At 35.9% G+C, this 23,026-nt stretch overlaps 1 protein-coding gene across 2 annotated transcripts; it reads left to right on the plus strand.

Annotated features, from left to right (window-relative positions):
* Positions 1-4,373: 4,373 nt before the first annotated feature.
* On the plus strand, positions 4,374-21,744 carry LOC132285778 (callose synthase 5-like). 2 transcript variants are annotated; one of them, XM_059787996.1, is made up of 40 exons: positions 4,374-4,691; positions 4,933-5,054; positions 5,184-5,280; positions 5,460-5,570; positions 5,682-5,810; positions 5,984-6,076; positions 6,353-6,444; positions 6,585-6,711; positions 6,825-6,962; positions 7,053-7,129; positions 7,236-7,521; positions 7,649-7,763; positions 9,694-10,028; positions 10,878-10,930; positions 11,042-11,102; positions 11,321-11,402; positions 11,519-11,568; positions 11,701-11,787; positions 12,247-12,366; positions 12,463-12,557; positions 12,650-12,734; positions 12,822-12,982; positions 13,586-13,709; positions 13,817-13,911; positions 14,033-14,150; positions 14,268-14,419; positions 14,870-14,979; positions 15,099-15,224; positions 15,300-15,368; positions 16,263-16,452; positions 16,567-16,678; positions 16,760-16,879; positions 16,969-17,084; positions 17,178-17,261; positions 17,744-17,856; positions 17,935-18,164; positions 19,615-20,412; positions 20,528-20,578; positions 20,715-20,900; positions 21,069-21,744. In XM_059787996.1, the coding sequence occupies exons 4-40, from the start codon at positions 5,556-5,558 to the stop codon at positions 21,297-21,299; spliced, it is 5,226 nt and encodes a 1,741-aa protein (XP_059643979.1). In that variant the 5' UTR covers positions 4,374-4,691; positions 4,933-5,054; positions 5,184-5,280; positions 5,460-5,555; the 3' UTR covers positions 21,300-21,744. The 2 variants fall into 2 exon arrangements, with proteins under 2 accessions (XP_059643979.1, XP_059643980.1); XM_059787997.1 differs by lacking the exon at positions 4,374-4,691 and having other exon boundaries at positions 4,936-5,054; positions 7,236-7,314; positions 7,396-7,521.
* Positions 21,745-23,026: the final 1,282 nt, after the last annotated feature.

The raw sequence follows: 23,026 nt of genomic DNA on the forward strand, positions 1-23,026 counted from the left end.
ATGTACACACAGTTATACATATACATCTACATCCGTATGATGTCTATGTTTGCTTGATTTTGTTAATCCATTTTTAAGTACGTATATGCTTATTTGGTGTCATGCATTTGGTGATTTCCTGAGAAGATGGGTATCAGATTTTTTTTTTTTTTTCGTGTAAGTGAAACTGGATATCAGATTCATTTAGGTGACTTTAGCCTTTAGGCATTTGAAATCTGTACTTGCTGCATTTAATGCCCAACTTTTGACATGTTAAGAATTTTCTTATTTTCAAGAATAATTCCAATTTTCACTTACAAAAAAAAAAAAATACTAAAAGAAAAAGAAAAGCATAATTCAAGTCCCAATTTTGCTAGTTACCCAAAAAAAAAAAAACACAAAAGGAAGTTCCAATTTTGGGGGTAATTATGTTAATGGTTTCTATATGAGGTGCATAGTTGTAGACAAAGCCAAAAGAAGGGCATGCATGGTTGTTTTGCCCCTTTTTGTTGATACCTTACCCCTTTTAGATTCACCTTGCTCCGCTTGCATAGACACACCATCTCTCCCTAATATGTAGTCACAACCCCGTGGGGATGGGGTTTTGGGTGGGGCCAGTAGTGATGGTGGTTTTGGGCGGGGGTGGGGGTGATGGAGGTTTTGGGTGGGGGTATTGGCGGTACCGATGGATTCTAGTAATTTGTTAAGATTCTTAAGAACTATTATCACTTAGTATTTTTGTCATAAAAAAACAAAAAACACCTGTTTTTTTTTTTTTAGTCAATGTAAGTCAAAAAGATAGTATAGTCATTTTGCATAGACTGGCACAGTGAAAAGTGACCGGGGGTAAGTGAAATATAAACTTATTATTTCAAATGTAATTAAAATTTAAAACCAAAATTTCCCTGCTTGCTGAAAAGTATTGCTCTTAAAATTTCCAGCTGTGTGAACCTCCCACGAACAGCCTCATTTATAATCTTAATCTCGCTCAAGATTGGCAATGCTTGATTAGGAATCAAATACAATTCTTAGTTTATTATGCTATTAGTTGCACCGCTTCCTTAAATTGACTAATCAATTTATGATTTACTCCAAAAATAATTACTTATGGCCTCATAACTAAATTATTGATCCCGACTGACCATTAGTTAAAGTGTAAGTAAAAATGTTAAAATCTTCATGTTGGTTCAAGAGGAGAGGTATTGGGTGTGACTGACGTATCGTGTACTGGGCTCGTCCTAAATGTGCTTGCTGCCCACACGCAGGCGAGTGTCATGGATATATGTATGGTTGGTAATGAGTCAATGCATCGTGCACTCGACATACCGAATATCTATTCTTTTCAAGAATAATAATGCATCTAGATTTCCAATTGCTACTAGCTGGCGTCTCCCCCAGTGCAACAATCAAACCACCCAGAAAAGCCTCCTCATCTTACACTCAGTGAGGTTTAGGTGCTCAGCCACCTTTGTTATATTTTCAGCATTGTTCCTGAAAAAATCTTCCAGGAATGACATGTTAATAAGAGTACATCTATTAATCTTAACGTTAATTTTTATCGAATTAGTTCATCAAGTGTCAAATGAACCAAGATCCGACCTTAATAAATAAATTTTTATATTTCAATTAATTATGTCACTACGTAGTAATATTTAATTAATTTAACGGATAATACCATGTCATCAATAGTATTCCTAAAACATTAAAGCCTTTTTTTTTTCCCAACCCTAGTGGAGTCTTGCCTGTGCATTTTTTCATTAATGAAACTTACTATACTAAAAAGAAAAAAGAAAAAAGAAAAAGGATAAAAAAAAAAGGGGAAATCAAAGATCCAGAGAAACGTACATGGTAGGATGATAAATGAACTAAACACTTCTTTGCAATTATTTTATTCGAAAGCTTCAAAGATTGGCCTAATCAAAAAAGGCTTGGGCCATAATAACTCCACGAAATATTATTGGCCTAATCAAAAAAGGCTTGGGCCATAATAACTTCACGAAATATCTGATATTTCATATTTTTTAAAAATCATACCGCGCAGATATAGTTTATATTTTACCCCGTGGGAGAACCTTGCATGACTCACGGCAAAATCCGGGACACTCATATATATATATATATATACACACACATATACATATATTATCCGATTGTTTGTACATTCATCCGTTCAAGACTTGAAGTAGAGTTAGTTTCTCTTTTTAGTTAGTTGTGTTGTTGTGAGCTGGATTATTAGCTCATCATGTTAGCACATCAAGTGGCAAAAACGCACCACAAAGGCCGTTTCTAAACCGTTTGACCGGTTGACTCATGCAAGATCCCATCGTCCCATCGTACGGCCACTAGTCAATGTTGTTTCAAAGGCCTCGTCTCCCATTGATTTCCAAGAAAATTACGGAGGCCCAACCATCATCACATCACACCTTCAAATCCTCTCCGCAAATCCTGCTCAGCCACGTCTCTCTTGTCCACCTCATCCTCCCTTCACCTCCTCACACTTGTCCATAACTCTAACATCTCTCTCTAAACAAACTCTCTCTCTCATTGGCGAGCTGCAGCCACCAAACCCTCTCTTTCTCTCTCTTTTCGTTATATTCTTATTCCCTTCCCATAACATCACGTACGACTCACCTCGTCGGCCTTCTCTAGGTTGGTTCATCTTATATCTCACTGTGACATTGATTAATTCCCCGTACTATCCTCTCTCTTGATTTCTCTCTCTCTATATCTCCATCTATATATATGTGTGTGTATATATACACATATATATACATATATTGATCCATCAGACGTTAATTGTAATTGCAGGTGAAGGCTGTACTCTTCTTTACATCATCCCGGAAGGCATATTTTAAATCTACAACGTAAGCCTCAACTCACATTCTTCATTCTTTCTTGATTCAAATTCATCTTCCACATTGCATTCTTGAAACACACACACATGTATATGTATGTATCATATGCATATACAAGAATTAATATACTGAGTTTTTAGTTGTGTGTATATTATATATAGCTTGAAGAGAGTGTAGGAATTAAGGTCGCTGAGGTCGCGGCAATGGCGTCGGCCCATGAACTGGGCCCGCAGGGGCTGACGAGGCGACCATCACGCAGCGCTGCTACAACTACATTCTCCATGGAGGTCTTCGACAACGAAGTCGTGCCCTCGTCCCTCGGAACCATCGCGCCTATCCTCCGCGTCGCAGCTGAGATCGAGAACGAGCGTCCTCGCGTCGCTTATCTCTGTAAGTAATCCCCTATTAATAATTCAATTCGATCACTCTGTCTTCTTTGATCTCTACCATTTTTTTTGAATATACGCTAGGGTTTATGTCCCCATTTCTCTCTATGTGTGTGATGATTCAGTTGAGTGTTTAATTTTATCTGATAATGTGTTTTTGGATGGGAATTAAGGTCGGTTCTACGCGTTCGAGAAAGCGCACAGGTTGGATCCGAGCTCGACCGGTCGTGGTGTGCGACAGTTCAAGACTGCACTCCTTCAACGTTTAGAGCGGGTAATGCTATTTTCTTTCGCTTTCTTTGTTGAGAGATTTACGGTTTACAAATACTCAAGCTTTCAGACATCACATTCCCGCTTTTACGATTCTTGAGTTTTAGAGAGAGAAAGAGATATATATATATATACACTCCTATATATATATATATAGAGAGAGAGAAAGAGAGAGTTAGTTACGGCAAAACGTATTCAAGTCTGATCGTGATGATGAGAAGCATGGTAATTAGGTGCGGTCGTGGTTATTTGAAACTGAGTACGTAGCAGTCACCAATTGGTTATGCTTTTTTTTTTTTTTTTCTCGTTATTTATTATTATTTTTTTTTAAGTTTAGCGTCAACCCCATAACATAGATGTAAAGCAGCGGTAAAGGTACAAAATGTGGTTAAACTGCGATTTACATTTGTGTGTGTGTTTTTTCTCCTCTCCAAAATATCTGAAATTATTTTAAAAAGTGTTAGTTTGTTTTTTTAAACAAAAAAAACCATGTGCAGTAACTTTAATAATTATCAAATTTATTTGTAAAAAAATAATTCTTGAACTCAATAGGTGAAATGAATTATTACACATAATATTTTTAATTAATCATTTATATAACTAATAAAGAATGTGAACTTCATTTAATTATATTCAACATAAATAATCAACCAATATTTTTTTTAACTATTCATTACAAGCTTTGATGTACCACCACTACTCTTATTTGTAACATTGATTATTCAACATAACTAATCAATCAATATTTTTTTCAACTATTCATTACAAGCTTTGATGTAGCACCACTTCTCTTATTTGTAACATTGATTATTCAACATAAATAATCAATCAATATTTTTTTCAACTATTCATTACAAGCTTTGATGTACCACCACTACTCTTATTTGTAACATTGATTTTCAGAAAATCACAAGTCACAGGAAAACAGGGTAAAATTGTGTCGTCACCTGTCATGAGCTTACGCCTCCGGTGCTTGTACGGAGAGTGCATCTATATTCATTCGCCTCTCGAATCTCGATCTGATCCAATCACCCAACGCACTCATAAGAAATTTCGTAAATCTGAGGCTAGTTCAGTACTATATGCTGTTGTTTGAATGGTATATTATATGTAGAGAGATTTTGTAGATGGGTTAGGGCAGTTGTATTCAGCAATTGCTAAGGGGATACCATTGAAACTCAAACAGACGAGAGAGCATTGGGTGAGTCCACTTCTATCAGTTTCAATGTCTATTACTGTTTCCTTAGATTATTATAATGTGACTCCTTTTGCGTTCTACATTCTGTTTTCTGAAATGGGTCATCTCATCTTTTTCTCCTAGTTAGTCATCTCATCTTCATATGATCAAATTTCTAACGAACTATAACTTGCTTGCTGAGACTGAGTAATTTGGTACCATACTAGAAAAATGGTAGATAAAGTGGCAGTTTTGATTGATTCAGGACAATGCATCAAGTCTTGCCTCCCGGGTTAAAAAGACTGATGCACGGGAAATTGAGAGCTTCTACCAGCAGTACTATGAGAGATATATTAGAGCTCTGGACAAGGGAGAGCAAGCAGACAGGTATTATTATTATTATATAAGCACCCAATTGGTTTTTTAACAGCTCCACTCTCTTTGTAGTTTTTTGTTTGTTCGAATAGAAACTAATTGATTGATTCATGGTTCTGATACCTTTCTATTTTTCGACAGAGCCCAACTGGGCAAAGCTTACCAGGCTGCCGGTGTGCTTTTTGAAGTCCTCTGCGCCGTCAACAAGACTGAAAAAGTCGAAGATGTTGCTCCGGAGGTCAGCCCCTGTTTGTTGGTGCTTTCTATCTATATTTGTTGATTCATATACTGCTATCAATCATGGTGTGATCATCATAAGTTTGCTATACAAGTTGTTGCCTTCAGGACATAGGCAATGTTAATTTGCTATACAAGTTGTTGCCTTTAGGACATAAGCAATGTTAATCTTGTGAGCAGATTATTGCCGCAGCAAAAGATGTCCAGGCTAAGAAGGAGATCTACACACCTTACAACATCCTTCCTCTGGATTCTGCTGGCGCGTCACAGTCAATCATGCAGCTCGAGGAGGTACCACAAATGCAAATGCGTTCACATACACATACATAATTACATATACACATTCATCATCAAAAATAAATGTAAATGCATTGCTTGATATGACATGTTGGTATACTTTAGGTTAAGGCTGCTTGTGGTGCACTGTGGAACTCACGTGGCTTGAACTGGCCAGCCTCATTTGAGCCACAAAGGCAGAAAGCTGGGGATGTGGACCTTCTTGATTGGTTAAGGGCCATGTTTGGGTTTCAGGCATGTGTTTTGATCTACATAATTAGAATTACCAACCCCCTACATAATTAGAATTACCAGCACCCAAACCACCCCAAACACACCCCACCCCCCACCCCCCCAAAACCACAAAAGAGTCAGTGAATGAATTTCTAGAACTAATGAATACTTTTGGATTATTTTGGTATTTACAGAGGGACAATGTCAGGAACCAGAGGGAGCATTTGATTCTGTTACTTGCCAATGTTCATATACGGCTCACTCCAAGGCCTGAGCCTCTTAACCAGGCATGCACCAAATTTTCCCATATTCATTTGTAGTGGCATTTTGGATGTTTCACAACTTTTACAATTACCTGTGCTGTAGATAACATTGGTATCCACTTTATGTTTGTTTGTTCCACAGTTACTTCTCTGACCATAGTAACGTCTTTTATCAGATTATCTGGCTGTCTTTCTTTTGTCTGAATGCTATTCTACTGCATGCCTAAACTTGATATTTTGTCCTGCATTTCTTCTCTAACTTGGACAGAAATTAATCTTTAATGTATTCCTCTTATCTAGCTTGATGATCGAGCTGTTGATGCAGTCATGAATAAGCTTTTTAAAAACTACAAGACATGGTGCAAGTTCTTGGGAAGAAAGCACAGTTTACGGTGAGTTATAATTGTATCTGCATCTACTTTGCTTAGCGGACATATTTTGCATGCTTGTTTTCTTTTGTAGTTTGAATTTAAGCTTCTTATGCATGATCTTGAGTTTGTGATGCTATATATACAAATGTTAATCCTTGTAGACTCCCTCAAGGCCAACAAGAAGTGCAACAGCGAAAGATACTTTACATGGGCCTATATCTTCTTATCTGGGGTGAAGCAGCTAATTTACGCTTTATGCCGGAGTGCCTATGCTATATTTTTCATAATGTGAGCAGTTCATCATCTTTCTAGTAACTGCATTGGATTCTATCAACTGACTATTTATTTCAGTAAAATATATATGTAGTACATGTGTCATAGCAATGTTTCTATATGTTCAGATGGCATATGAACTCCATGGTCTGTTAGCTGGTAATGTCAGCATTGTAACTGGAGAGAATATTAGGCCTTCTTATGGTGGGGATGATGAGTCTTTTCTGCGGAAGGTTATAACGCCCATTTATCGAGTAATTGACAGGGTAATTCCTATTGCAAACGTGCACACTGTTCTCTGACTTTTTGTCTCTCTCTCTTTTAGACATGATGCACTGGTGCATTTGATATTGCAGGAAGCCAAGAAGGGCAAAAATGGAACAGCCCCTCACTCAACTTGGTGCAATTATGATGATTTAAATGAGTATTTCTGGTATGTAGGGAATTAAAATCAAAATTGAAGTTTTTTATTTGAGATTGTATGGGTGCTTGGGTTTCTTCATTTTCTCTGCTCTATAATTTTGCCCTACATTATTCAGGTCATCCGATTGCTTCTCTTTGGGTTGGCCTATGCGTGATGATGGTGATTTCTTTAAATCAACACGTGACATGGCACAGGTGATCTTATGTTTTAAGAAGATGTATTGCTCTATGTTAATTAGTCTGTTGGTTCTCTGCTTGATATTATTGCTATGGCAGGGAAGACAAGCAAATCAAAGAAAGCCTGCAAGCACTGGCAAATCCTATTTTGTTGAGACCCGCACATTTTGGCATACCTTTCGAAGTTTTGATCGGTTGTGGACATTCTATGCACTGGCTCTACAGGTATTTAGTTGCAACGTAGTAGAATTACTGATTAGCGTTGTTTAGAATTTTACTGTCCAGCGTCGTTTTCGCTCCTCATTTTGGATACTTGTCTCAATGACTAGCTATCTAAGCATTTCTGTTGCAGGCTATGGTTATCATTGCATGGAGTGATGTTTCTCTATCGGAATTTTTTACGAAGGATGTCTTATACAGGGTTTCCAGTATTTTCATCACAGCTTCCGTTCTTCGCCTCCTTCAGAGTATGAATTTCTTACTTTATAGCTGGCATAATGTCTAATTGAAGCATAATGAAGATAAAATTCTGATTTTTCATGGTAGCATGAACTTTGACGTTATCAAGAAGCTATGTAGCTCAAGGACCTGTTGCTTCTTTCATTTTTTTTCCTTTCAATTGTAAGTATTGATAAAAGAAGACAGAATGAAAAATTGTAATGAAAATCTTTCTTGACTTGTAAGTATTTGTTTCAAATGACATGCAATGTTGCATGGTAGCACTGATGTTACTTTCACATGGGATTGGGTATCTATATCTTTTTTTCCTTTTTTGCTCACATGTTTTTGCTTTTCTTTACTTATACTTCTTCTTTTTGCCCCCTGGATTTTAAACTCATAATATGTTAAAATCTGCAGCAAATGTGTATAAAATCATTTTGGAGCACCATAAAACTGTAACTCTTGAATCATTGGGTTGTGCAATTTCTATCATGCATAATACAAGTGGAGGGGTTTTTTAATAGAAAATAGGTATAAGTTTTAAGAAATGTACCATTTTCAGTAGCTCCTTCCTGATGTTATTTTTGTGAATAGTTATTTTAAAGGACCTATGTCCTGAGTCCTCCCTCCCAAGGACCCTTCTATGGCGAGGCTAGAATTGAGTAATGTCCCCATTTCCCAGTTAGTTTAAATGACCACGTTTTGGTTCAAAGCAAGAACTTTTCTTTCAATGTACTTTATTATCGCTTCACTTATTGGTTCTTTTAACTGTTGTGAATCTTACTTTTGAGTAGTCTCACATTCGTGATAGATGAGGACACCCTTTTTTTTTTTTTTTTTTTGAGTAGTCTCGCATTGGGTGATGGATAAAGGTGTTCATTACTGGAACTAGAACAGGAACCACTCAGTATGCCTCCCACAGCTGTTGCTTGTGGAGAATGTCAACAGTATTCTGACTCGATGAATTTCTGAATTATTAATGAACTTTTTACTGCACAATTATAATCTAACTTGTTGCAGACTTTTATTTTCCCCTACTCGTTCACTTATAATTTATTATTTTACACTATATGCTACTAAAAGAAGAAGTTGCCATATTTTGCCACTTGACTTGATGATGATAACCCAAAAGTGTATTCGAATCCATTTAATGGGCATATGGGTTAGTATTTTTAGCAAATCCCTCATATTAGTTTAAATATAGAAAAATAAAGAGTGCGAAATGGATGAAAATGTGAAACAAAAGAGAAGTGAATGGGATGGAGGAGAGAAGAATATCTTAAGCTATGAGAAGGACCGAGCCAACCGTTTATGTATTTATTTATTATTATTATTTTACCGCAGAAAACAAATTGCTCAGATCCCAGTGTCATTCATGCCAGCTGTCAACTTTCATTTTGACAATTTGGAAAAATAAAAATACATTGCTATGGATTCCCAACAAAACAGTGCTATAAAATTTGAGAGGAGACCTAGCTAATTAATCTCGAGCATCTGGTGCATGAATGACACTCTGAAAAAGATAACCCCCCCCCCCTCTTCTTCTCTTTCTCCTCCTCTCCCCTCTTAAAACTGGACACCTTTTGCTGCTAACGCAATAGGAGTCTGAACCAAAATTGTAGTAAAAGAGTGGTTTCTGACCTGTCATAATTCACCCAAAACATATTACCGTAAGTTGATTTTCCAGAACAAATTTTTTTTTCTTGGGTTGGGTGGGGGGTATGGATGGTGCTAGTAACATCATGGATTTCTTAATCCTGTAACTTGCTTTTCTCATCTTAAATTGTACTTGAATTTAGAGCCTGCTGGTGAAATCCGTGATGAATTTAAATGTGCAAAGGTATCTTATTGGTTTTGCAGACATGAAACTGAATGTTGGTTGTTCTACATTTTCAATTTGTACATCGGTACATGGTTTCTATTAGTATCTCATTCCTTTGTTTATACCAATTGTAGGTATCTTGGACCTTGCTTTGAACTTCCCGGGTTATCATAGATGGAAGTTCACTGATGTCATGAGAAACATTCTCAAGATAGTTGTGAGTCTCGTATGGGTCATCATTCTTCCACTATGTTATATGCACACCAACAAAATTAAGCTTGACATTTTTAAAGATGTAATGTCATATGCTAATAAAGTGAAGGGAGTTCCTCCTTTATACATCTTGGCTGTGGCTCTATATTTGCTTCCAAATTTACTGGCAGCAGCGTTATTTGTCTTTCCAATGCTGCGACGTTGGATTGAGAACTCAGACTGGCATATCATAAGGTTTCTTCTTTGGTGGTCACAGGTATGGCCTCTTCTTCCTTAATTTTTATACTCATACCACATTTTATTTATTTACAGTCTTTTAATTGCTTGATTGGTGTGGAAGTGTTTGTGATATTATTTATACGATCCAATGTGAACACAAGACTGGAAGTTAATTATCGATTGTAACAATAGATCCTTAGCTCATAAAAAGGAACCTCTATATTTTCTAGTATATTCCAGATTCACAAGTATTGCCGATTTTTTTTAAGCATTTATGATATATTGGTTTTTGATCTTAATGGTGAACCTCCACTTGCTCATGTATGCATGCACACAGATATTATTCTTTCCTGAACTTGTATCACTGTTGCAAAAAAATGGAAGTGGTTTCTCTTACCCAAAAAAAAGGAGGAAGTGATATTTCTTATTTAAAATTTGGTTCCTTGTTTAAATAAGATCTGGTTGTGACCTTAAACTGATGTTTTGAGCTTGAGATATGTATGGAATGTATTTAGAAAAAGAGCATAGATTCGGCGAGTAGATTGATTTAGACATAAAGTTTGTATGGTGTTTCTTTCAGATGCAAAATATAAATCTTTATGTAATCATTCTTGAACAGGTCTATGATTGCTGAACCAGTGATTCGAGCTCCATAGCGCACTAATTCTATAATAACAGTTGCTTTTAGAACAATTGTACCACCCAACTCTCTCTTTGTTATGCTTTTATATCTTCAGACCGCTAATCATTAACTAAAATAATTTGATTCTGCCTTCCTCTTGCTTAAAGATCGTTGTAAAATTAGAACACTGGATGGTTTTGTTTAAATTTTCAACACTGAAGCAATTAAGAGTTCTTCATCTTTTGTTTGTTCAATTCTCTGCAGCCAAGAATTTATGTTGGAAGGGGAATGCATGAAAGTCAATTTGCGCTCATAAAGTGAGTTTAATAAGGAACAAACAATTTCGCATTTGATTATCTGGTGCAGTATATTTTATTAGTTTGGTTTGTTTGAAATTCTTCATTGTTTGCATCTATTTAAAATTTCAGGTACACTATTTTTTGGGCACTACTTCTGTGTTCCAAGTTCGCATTTAGCTACTTTGTAACGGTAGTTGCCACATCTTTGTTTTTTTTTTTTTCGTTCTTTTTTTATTATTTATTATTTATTTATTTTTATTCTTCCAAAAAGCACCAGAAAAGAATTTCCTGTGTTTAGTTGAGTATAAGAGCAGAAGTCACTTCATTTTAATTGCTGTTGTTCTTAAAAAATTGGATAAAAGGAGTAGTTGTGCTCTCTCTTAACCCCCATTGCATATATTTCCTCAGATAATACCTCTTGTCAAGCCAACAAAAGACATAATGGCTATTCGTAAGATTCAATATGCTTGGCATGAATTTTTCCCAAACGGTATTCATCTACTCTTGGTTCTTTCTTTCTTTCTTTCTTTCTTCTGTTTTCTTTTTTTTTTTTTTTGTACATTTTTTTCAACTTGTAGTTTCATGTTAAAAGTCATGTCAATGCAGCTCCAAACAACTATGGAGCAGTTGCCGCACTCTGGTTACCAGTAATCTTGGTGTGTCTTACCATACCCAATTCCCTCATTTCATACAAATAATTTTGTAGTTCTCTCAGTTTCTTCCAGATAATCAGTTCATAAAATTTTCATGGTGAAGTTATCTCATATGATTTTACAAGTTTTATGCAGGTTTATTTTATGGACACTCAAATATGGTATGGTATTTTCTCGACTATCTATGGTGGTGCTATTGGGGCCTTCGATCGTCTAGGAGAGGTAGTTGTTTAAACATTTAAAAAAATAAAATAAAAGAACATTATTTTTAGTTGTTTAAACATTTAAAAAAATAAAATAAAAAGAACATTATTTTTAGCTTGAATCATTGTTCCTCATGCTATGTGATCATGTAGTACCATACTTCATTAAAAGTGAATTGTCTGCAAAAGTGCAAATTATCATTTTTTACTTGCAACTATGTTTGGTCTGGGAGATAAAATTATAAAGTCCCGTTTTGAAATAGTGACAACTGACTAACCGCATATATTATAGGTGCAGCTCGGAGATCAGGGTATTATAGGGGGGGAAAAAATAGGGGGGGAAAAATAGATCCAAAATTTCTGGAATGATCAGGGTAATATAAATTAGCAGCATGACAATTGCACCATGGCTAGTCATATTTAATTTTGTTGAGATCAGCTTTTTTCATATTGTTCATCTCAACTATTTTTCTTACAGATTCGAACTCTGGGCATGTTAAGATCTCGATTCCAGTCTTTACCTGGTGCATTCAACGCGTACTTGGTGCCCTCTGAAACTAAGAAAAGGGGATTTTCCTTCTCAAAACGTTTTGCTGAGGTTGCATCTTGTGTTTCCATTCGTCATATATTTAAATATATTTCAAGGTGGCTAGGGTCATATAGATTTAATAACTATATTTTTAATCATTTGTAGGTTACATCAAGCAGGAGAAGTGAAGCTGCAAAATTTTCTCAGTTATGGAATGATGTCATATGTAGTTTCCGGGAAGAAGATATCATAAGTGACAAGAAAGGCCCCTGAACTGCTTTTTGTTCTGCTCAGCCATTATCATTTTTTTATCATGCAATTGGAACTAAAACCGTCTTTTTATTTATTCCAGGGAGATGGATTTGTTGCTAGTTCCTTATTCATCAGATCCCAGTCTGAAACTAATTCAATGGCCGCCCTTTTTGCTTGCTAGCAAGGTCAGTGCAGTGTTTTTTATTTTTTGTTTTGTGTGTGTGTGTGCGCACCTCTTACTTGTTTTTGTTGTTACGTGACGACTTCTGCAGATACCGGTTGCATTGGATATGGCGGCTCAATTTCGGTCCAAAGATGCTGACCTATGGAAGCGTATATGTGCGGATGAATATATGAAATGTGCTGTGATTGAATGCTATGAATGTTTCAAACGTGTCCTGGATGCCTTGGTGGTTGGAGAAACTGAAAAAAGGTTGCTTTTGGTACTCTCTTTCTTGAGCAATTTAGTGGCATTAACCGATCATTCCATGATATTAGAACATACCACTTACATTTATTTGTTAATTTTAGTTTTTTAGACTTGTCTATTAATTGAAAATAAATGGTTTTCAGCTCTACATCATTATATATATTTATATATACTCAGATTTGTATTTTGCTAAAACTCAAGTTTGTAAAAAAAGGAATTACCAAAAAAAAAGGAGTCGGTAAAAAGAGGACTTAATTTTAGGTCGCGGCCCACTTATGTAAGCTCTTTCGCCTTGTCAGACACCTCATATTTGTGTACTTTCTATACTGCAATCCATGCCTTTTCATGGTGTACTTGCCTTACACTTGCAATTTTATGTGTGTCCTACAAAAGAATCTGATCCTCAAAACGGATACCATTTGAGATATTCGCATTAGCTGGTGCATGATTAGTACTTATAGAACTGCTCTCTCTCTCTCTCTCTCCAATTTGCATAATCAGTTTAGATTATTAGAGAAGCTTAAGAACTAAAATGGTGGTAGTATTCTTGGGTTTTACAGTATTGCCATTACTACTGCAATTCTAAGTCTAGTTTTTATGCAACAGGATAATTGGCATCATTATAAATGAAGTTGAAAATAACATTTCGAAGAATACACTGCTTGCAAATTTCAGAATGAGTTCCTTACCTAGTCTTTGCAAGAAATTCGTGGAGCTTGTGGAAAGACTGGTGGGTCTTTTATGAAGGATAATCAATCATATCTGCTATACAGTTTAGTTGAGACGTACTTTTTCATTTTTGTGTATTAAAAACTTACACTTATTTGGATGTTGCAGAAAGATGCTGATCCATCCAAGCAAGATGTTGTGGTGTTGTTGCTACAAGACATGTTAGAAGTAGTAACTCGTGACATGATGGTGAATGAGATCCGGTCGGTGAATTATATAGCATATTAATAGGAACAAACCTTTTTTAAAGGCTTAGTGGAATATTCCTAGTTTTCACCAGTTTGACCATATAATGATTTTTTTTTTTCAATCTAAATTTTCCAGTGAAGTCGTAGAACTTGGTCATGGTAGTAAGGATTCTGGAAAGCAACTATTCGCAAGTACCAACTCGAAACCTGCTATTTTGTTCCCGCCTATAGATACAGCACAATGGGAAGAGCAGGTATATATGTATAAAGACTATAAACCCCCATATATATATATATATATATCTCCAATGTTAAATCCTTTTTTTTCTTCTGCAACATGTAATGATTATTTTTGCTTGTTAACGTTATAGATAAGACGCCTCTATCTCCTTTTGACGGTTAAAGAATCTGCCAGTGATGTGCCAACGAACCTTGAAGCACGCCGAAGGATTGCATTCTTTACAAATTCATTGTTCATGGATATGCCACGTGCTCCTCGAGTTCGTAAAATGCTCTCATTCAGGTGCAGTTTGTATTTCATATGATATATTGTCATAATGTGAGGTTTGCTTGGTTTAGGGAAATCACATGTTGCATTTCATTCTTTGTCCTTGGACATGCCACTTGCTTATTGAACTGACATGACCTCAAGCACTTGACCATTTTAAACTTCCTTTGTATACAACACACACCCTAGAATGTTGACTAACATCATGAGCTAGCTGGGAAAGATTTGCACTCAGTCATGAACAGTTGATGTACTACATAATCGTCACAGATGGGAATAGTAACTATTGTTTGCAATATTTATTTCTATCAAAAACAACTAGAGAAACTTATGTAATTAATTTTCTGAGTGGAGAAAGGAATTGTCTGGTTGCTTTACGGCCTGTCCTGAGTAGTACTTGTCTTTCAAGCTGTTGTAAGTCTTCAACTGTTACATAATCATAATTATATTACTTTGCATTGGCAGTGTCATGACCCCATACTACAGTGAGGAGACTGTCTATTCTAAAAGTGAGCTTGAGATGGAGAACGAAGATGGTGTATCAATCATATATTACCTGCAAAAGATCTTCCCAGGTTTCAAATTTTATAAAAATCAACAGCAATGTTTCCTCTTTAAATGGCACTTTGGTTTCATATTTTCTCAGTAATGTTTGACTTGCTGATTTTGGTACCCATATTGTGACTTCTTTTAGATGAATGGAATAACTTCATGGAGCGAATCAACTGTAAGAAAGAGGTTGAGGTTTGGGAAAATGAAGAGAACATCTTGCAACTACGTCATTGGGTCTCCTTAAGAGGACAGACACTCTGTAGAACAGGCACCTCCTGCATCACTTCTTCCTTCAAATTTCTTTTCACTTTTTATCTGTTATTAATTGGTGTTGGTGATGCAGTTAGAGGGATGATGTATTATCGAAGGGCTTTGAAACTTCAGGCTTTTCTTGACATGGCAACTGAAAGTGGTAAGAGCATATTTTCAATATTCATTCTACCAGAGAGGATATTCATTCTCCTGCTCCTTAAGCCTGTTGAGCATGCTCTTTGTGAAATGGATTGGCAGATGGGACAAGTTCCTTAAAAAGTATGAATTTTGCAATGAAATATTCAGTTTACAAACTACTAACATATTTTACTTTAGAAGGTGCATGTTATTGTTTCCATACTTATTGTTCCAGAATAAATGAAACAAAAGATACGATAGAGCTAGGACAGTTATCAAGATGTCAGCTTCCGTCAAATCAGCAATGACTTGGATACAAAGTGGAGTTGGATGATTGCACTGTGAAAAGTCCTGATTATATTTGTTTGATAGAACAAAACACACTTTCTCGTGACCAGAAACTGGAAATGTAATGAGTACTATGTTATGAGTGCAGTAGACAGAACTAGGGTCTCTAAGGCTTTAGAGGAACATACATTTTTTTGTTTTGGTAAAATTACTGTCTTATTCTTCGGCTTTGACAGCCATAAATTCCCTTCATTTTCTGTTCAAGCTATGGTGAGAGACAGCAATCCTTTCCTTGCGTACTTTAACCTATCATGGTAGCATAGTTCATAAATTTAAGGATTCAAAGAGAGAAAGAATTTCATATAACAGAAGGCTATTTCTGATTAGTTGCTCTGACTCTTATTTATTTACTGTAAATAATAATAATAATAATAATAATAAATTGAGGTGAATGCCTATGATACATGCTGTTGACATAAGCATAAGAAATGTGGGGTTCTGCCTTTTGTTTATTTATTTTTATAATGCTTTTCATGCTGTTTTCCATAATGCAGCCTAGTATATAATGATTAGTGACCTTTTCGCAGTAAGACACTGGCTTCTTACTCTATTAATGTAAACTGGACAGAGATACAAGAAGGCTACAAAGCTATTACAGTTCCATCTGAGGAAGACAAGAAAAGTCAGAGGTCGTTATTTGCTCAATTGGAGGCTGTAGCCGACATGAAATTCACATATGTTGCTACCTGTCAGAACTATGGGAACCAGAAGCAGAATTCAGATCGACGTGCGACAGACATTTTGAATTTGATGGTTAAGTATGTTTCACATCAAAACTATGGAACCAGAAGCGGGTTCTCCTTCATTGTTTTCAGTTTGATTTTTTAATTGATTCTATTTGAGGATCTGATTTTTGGTACTTCCAACCACAGCAATCCATCTCTGCGTGTAGCATATATTGATGAAGTTGAAGAAAGAGAAAATGGAAAGGTACAAAAGGTGTATTATTCTGTATTGGTCAAAGCTGTTGAAAATCTTGATCAGGTAATTATCCTTTCTCCGGACAGATAACCATGTTAATTTATTGTTACTCAAACCTATTCGGCTTGTTTTTTCTCCCTAAAGGAAATCTACCGCATAAAATTGCCGGGTACAGCAAAGATAGGAGAAGGAAAGCCTGAAAATCAGAACCACGCTATAGTTTTTACTCGAGGAGAAGCCCTTCAGACAATTGACATGAACCAGGTAAGCTACTGGAAGTATGAAATTAATGCAGTTAACTATGATTTCTTTGGCCAATTATCAACTGTATTGGTTCCTAATAACTGTGGTAGGACAATTACTTGGAAGAAGCTTTTAAAATGCGCAACCTACTTGAAGAATTTAATGAGGATCATGGGGTGCGTCCGCCTAGTATTCTTGGCGTTCGTGAACATATCTTCACAGGAAGGTTGGATGATCATTTGTTTTGTTTGTAGCTATGAGTTGATCTATGACCTGATAATTTTAGTTATAACTAATGTGTTATTACATTGCACTGCAGTGTTTCTTCTCTGGCTTGGTTTATGTCAAATCAAGAAACGAGCTTTGTCACAATAGGTCAAAGAGTTCTTGCAAGACCATTGAAGTATGTTTCTTATTTTGTATCTTTTTCTTTAGTTATATATATATATTTTTATTTGATATCTTCTTTTATTAGTCATCGGATCGGTGAATATGTTAATTTTTTTTTTTTGAAATAATGTCTTTTTTGTATTGGACTGATGAAAGGCATTTATGTCACCAACCACAAATAGTTGGATAAGATTATATAACAAATGAGTGATGACACGTTTTAATCCAATCCTGCTGGTCTGTGTACAGAAACATATTATATGTTTGTATACCCCACAAAGATTTAATAGAAATAGCTTCAAGGTCCATTATATCAAACCTCTCTCCATCCACCCCCCAATGCACACAAGCACAGAAATACTGCATGGACCAAGTACTCTTTAGTTTTTTTTTTTTTTTTCTCATTCTTGTTTTCTTTTATCTGGTGTGGGTCCATTTTTCTTGTAACTTGCAACGTGACATTTTATTTTGTTACTTTATATTGGTTGGATTTAGGGTCCGATTCCACTATGGGCATCCAGATGTATTCGATAGAATTTTCCACATTACCCGAGGTGGCATCAGCAAAGCTTCTCGTGGCATCAACCTAAGCGAGGACATCTTTGCTGGTATATTCTTAAAAAATCTACTGTCCTAGGTATGTTTTTATTTTAGCTTATGACTTGATATATATTTTGCCTCTGTAGGTTTTAATTCGACACTAAGGCGTGGAAATATAACTCATCATGAGTATATTCAAGTTGGGAAGGGACGAGATGTTGGCCTCAATCAAATCTCTCTTTTTGAAGCAAAAGTGGCATGTGGAAATGGGGAGCAAACGCTCAGTCGGGATATCTACCGATTAGGCCATCGCTTTGACTTCTTCCGCATGCTCTCATTTTATTTTACGACTACTGGCTTTTATGTCAGCGCAATGGTAATTTATATTTCCATGCAGATCTCATGCTTAATGGAAATGGACACTTAATAACCAATCTGACTTGGAAGTTAACTTAGCTTTGGAGTTTCATTTATGTTGCCAATGTGATTAAAATAAGAGATATACTAATAAATAAATAAATAACTGAATTAATATCTGAAATAGATTATAATAAGGTAACATATGTCTCATCTCTAGAGCGTACATTTTTTTTTTTGGAATGAAGTATATATAGCACTCAATTTGCTTCAAAGATGCCGATTATAAGGGTACTGGTACAGATGGAATTAGTTTTCAAACTCTTAATCAGACAGAGAGACAACACAACAGTAAGTATTTAAATACAGGGGCTAAACATCAGTGCCATTGGTGCGGGTTCGAGCATCAGAGCTGCCACTTTGTTGAAATACCAAAGGTTAGGTCTGTCTTAGATTCTTAGTCCTCCCTCCTCAGGTCCTTGCTGTAGCAGGGCCAAAACCATGTAATGCCTTTTTCCTTTACAAGGGCTGAAGTTGGCACGTCAAATTTTAGATTAGCAACAGCCTTTTTTCTGTATAATACTACTTAGTTTTGATCATTAGTCTGAACATGTTCATTCTCTTTTCCATATTTTATAGTAGTATATTTTCAGGAAAAGAAAAGAAGATTACTATTAATTGCTAGAAGGGCTGCGTTTATTGCTTTATCATTCTTCTGTGAGAACTGGTGAACAATTTTAGATGTTTGTCAGGCACCATACATGCTTTCACATGCAGTTTACATATATTGTTAGTACAAATTTTCTTCCTCTCTCTGCTATATTTCATAAGTCAAATATTGCCTGAGGCGGGATCTCAAGAACTAAACAAATCCTTTATGAGGTCATTTATGCATCTGTCAGCAATCACCTTTTAGTCTTTTACTTTTAAACCACTTTTATGTCCAAACAGACCTTGAAGAGGTATATTTTCATAGATTTTTCTAAAAATTCTATGTAGCAGTACTATATGTAATTGAAAACAAAAAAAAAATTCTGCAGCTGTTTCAACTATGAAAATTTGAAATCTAGCAAAATTACAGTCAAGTGTAATGGTTCTAATGTAGATACTAGAGGACAAGCACAATATAGGATTCATAACTTCAATATTTCTTGTAAATGTTACCACATTTGTGGGAGGTATAAATTTTGAAGCTTCTCAGTGCAGGGGTTTGAGATAAGATTAGTTATTTATTTGTTAATACGTGTTTTTAAGCTTATCATAAACATTCTATCGAAATCTAAATCAGATTTGTCAATAAAAATGACCTAGAGGTTAGTTCAATTTAGAAGACAACTCTAGAAATTGTAGAGAAATTCATTGCCTATGGCACAAAATTCTGATTAAGAAGTCTTGAAAATTCATTGTTTTGCAAGTCTCTCTTCATTGTATATTTTTGTGATAACACACTTTTTCTTGATCTTGCGCAGATTACTGTCCTTACAGTATACGCTTTCTTGTACGGCAGACTCTACCTTTCATTGAGTGGATTGGAGAAGGCAATAGTTCAAAGGGCCAAGTCTAGAGGAAATGATGCTTTGATGGCAACTATGGCTACACAGTCCATTGTTCAAATAGGATTCCTGATGGCGTTGCCCATGGTTATGGAAATTGGGCTTGAGAGAGGGTTCAGAACTGCATTAAGTGACATAATAATCATGCAGCTTCAGCTAGCAGCTGTCTTCTTCACTTTCTCTCTTGGGACAAAGGTCCATTATTTTGGGCGCACAATCTTGCATGGTGGAGCCAAGTACAGAGCTACTGGTCGTGGATTTGTTGTACGTCATGAAAAGTTTGGAGAGAACTACAGGATGTACTCAAGGAGCCATTTTGTTAAAGCAGTGGAGATGCTTGTATTGCTTATAGTTTATCATGTTTATAGTTCAGCAGCTACTAATTCTCTTTCTTACTTGCTCATCACTTTCTCAATTTGGTTCCTAGTTATTTCTTGGTTGTTTGGTCCTTTCATTTTTAACCCATCGGGATTCGAGTGGCAAAAGATAGTGGAAGACTGGGAGGATTGGACAAAGTGGATTAGCAGCCGAGGTGGTATTGGTGTGCCTGCAAACAAGAGCTGGGAGTCCTGGTGGGAGGAGGAGCAGGAGCACCTGCAGCATTCTGGGTTTATCGGGAAAGTCTGTGAAGTTGGTCTTTCCCTGCGCTTCTTGTTTTACCAATATGGAATTGTGTATCAATTACATGTGGCAAATGGTGAAAAAAGCATTGTGGTAAGTTTACGAGTCGTCTTTGACATTACATTTTCTGCTTTACCTTGTAATTCGCTTTACAATGTGCTCTAAGTGTTAAAACCGCTGTCGGATTTATTTGTTGTTGTGATTACAGGTCTATGGTCTGTCTTGGCTGGTCATTGTTGGTGCGATGATTGTCCTGAAGGTCAGTGCTCAAATTCTGAAGATCAACCTATTCTCTTAACAGTATTCTGGATGGAAAATATTCAATTATTCTTATTTTATTTTTATTTTCTTGTTGTGCTTCTAAGACTTGAGAAATGGGCATCTATTAATTGCAGATTGTGTCCATGGGTAGAAAGAAGTTCAGTGCAGATTTTCAGCTGATGTTCAGACTTCTCAAGCTATTCCTGTTTATTGGGTTCATTGTCACTGTTGTGCTTCTGTTTGCATTTGTTCATCTTACTGTTGGAGACATTCTTGCCAGCCTACTGGCCTTCTTGCCAACTGGATGGGCCATTCTACAGGTATATCCACCATACATCTTTTTCCCCTCTAACACAGCAGAAATCTCCGCGCGTGTGTGTGTGTTGATTTTCTGATATTAAACCTCATGATCATTACTTGTGATTGTGATTTCAGCATTTGTTTAAAACTTAAAAGATAAAGTGTGGTCTTATATGATTGTTGTGCAGATAGCACAAGCATGCAAGCCAGTGGTGAAAGGCCTGGGAATGTGGGGGTCTGTCAAAGCCCTAGGAAGAGGGTACGAGTACATAATGGGGATGCTCATTTTTGTACCTGTGGGTTTCCTTGCCTGGTTCCCGTTCGTGTCAGAGTTCCAAACCAGGCTGCTTTTCAATCAAGCTTTCAGCAGAGGGCTTCAGATTCAACGTATTCTGGCTGGAGGGAAGAAGAATAATTGAATAATAATAATGCTAGTTAACGTAAAGAGGAGAGAAGAAGAGTGGTGGGTGGTTTTAAGGAGAATTTTGAAGTCAAAACAGAGAGAGATCATCATAATATATATCATGATGATGGGTTTCGAAGAAATTTTGTAGGCAAAACAGAGAGATCATAGCAGCATGCGGATGTAGAAAGAAAGAATGTGTACGGTTTTTAGTTGATCTCTAGTTTCTGCTTTGGACCTCCCTCCCTCCCTCCCTCCCTTTCATGTAAGGAATGTATGTGTTGTTCTCTCTGTTCTTCAAATATCATCAACCAATGAATGCTTCAACCTGTATATTCATTCACTCACTCGCATACCACCCATATGTATGTAAAACTCACTACAAGCAACAAAAAGTAGTATTGGAATACATGTATCTCCTTTGTACATGTCTCAAAAGAAGTGTGCAGCAATTCTCATTATCATCATCATCAGTGAATGCTTCCATTTCTCACATACCAATTAAGTTTAAAGGAGAAGAAGAAGAATGAATGAATGAATAGTTAGTGAAAAATAGGATACACCTTGATTTGATTAATATGGTATGTTCACTTGCGTATTGTTACAAAGGATCTTCCGGAACTAGATGATATTCATAATCATATGAGTAGAAGTTGTCAAAGTTATCATTTAAAAAGGAATGCTGTCTGTATTTCTCCAAATCATCTTCCACAAGTATCCTGCCCGATTCACGTCGCACAATGTTCATGTTCAAGGATCCAAAGAAGGAAGAAAGCATCATCTGCTGTTAGTTTGTTCTAGTGATATAACCTTGACTGGATGGATGTATACATCCTACAGCTAGAACCTCGAGGTACTGTAGACTTTCACCTTGTTGGGGCAGTCCCCCCCCCCCCCCCCCCCCCACCCACCCCTCTCTCTATATATATTATTTTCATGCCTCGACATTTTTAATCTTTAGCCCCGATCTCTTTAACTAAGCTTTGTCATTAGCAAAAATCAAACTCTCCATATTTCCTTCTTTAAACCTCTCTTTTCCTCTTCTTCATGACTCTTTTTAAGCAATAATCTTAAATAAAGCATACTTGTCTACTCTATTTTATTGTAGAGATACATGAAAATCATGAATGCAAACCTAGTTGGAGACCCATATTGTCAAGCAATTCCCTTATTTATATGGCTCAATTTAATTATCCATTTGTTTTGATTTGGAGAACATAACTGAATTAGTTCAAGTTCCAATATAAAAACGAGTTTCATTCATTAATTTTTTTCTTGTGCAAGTAAGGACTTTCTAACTACGTAGTACTCTGCTGCTGCTTCTTTTCTTCTTCTTCTTCTTCATTATTTTTTATTTTTCAATTGAACCTTTAAGTATATTGAATTATTGAAAAATTCTTAAAAGTATTCATTTTAAGAATTTTATTTTTATTTTTATTTTTGTTTCTATAATTGTGTTACTTGTGACTAGGAATAGGCTCTCTCTGATTATGCCAAAATTCTTCTAAAACATTGTCGATGTTACCCTTGTTTTATTATTATTTAAAAAAAAAAAAAAAAAAAATTGGAATGGTTTATTGTGTCCTCCTTGACATAAGGTGGACTCATATTTTTCGAAACATAATTGCTTTTAGTATTCAGTTTCATGGCATTTGATCATCACTCCTTTTATTTATTTATTTATTTTTTTGTCATATGTATATTTATATATATATATATAATGGACAATCTATATCTTTATAT

Source organism: Cornus florida, unplaced genomic scaffold, assembly GCF_030987335.1.
Source record: "Cornus florida cultivar Cherokee Brave unplaced genomic scaffold, ASM3098733v1 CherokeeBrave_3.0.0_Hap2_Chr11, whole genome shotgun sequence".
In the NCBI taxonomy this organism is placed as follows: Eukaryota; Viridiplantae; Streptophyta; class Magnoliopsida; order Cornales; family Cornaceae; genus Cornus; species Cornus florida.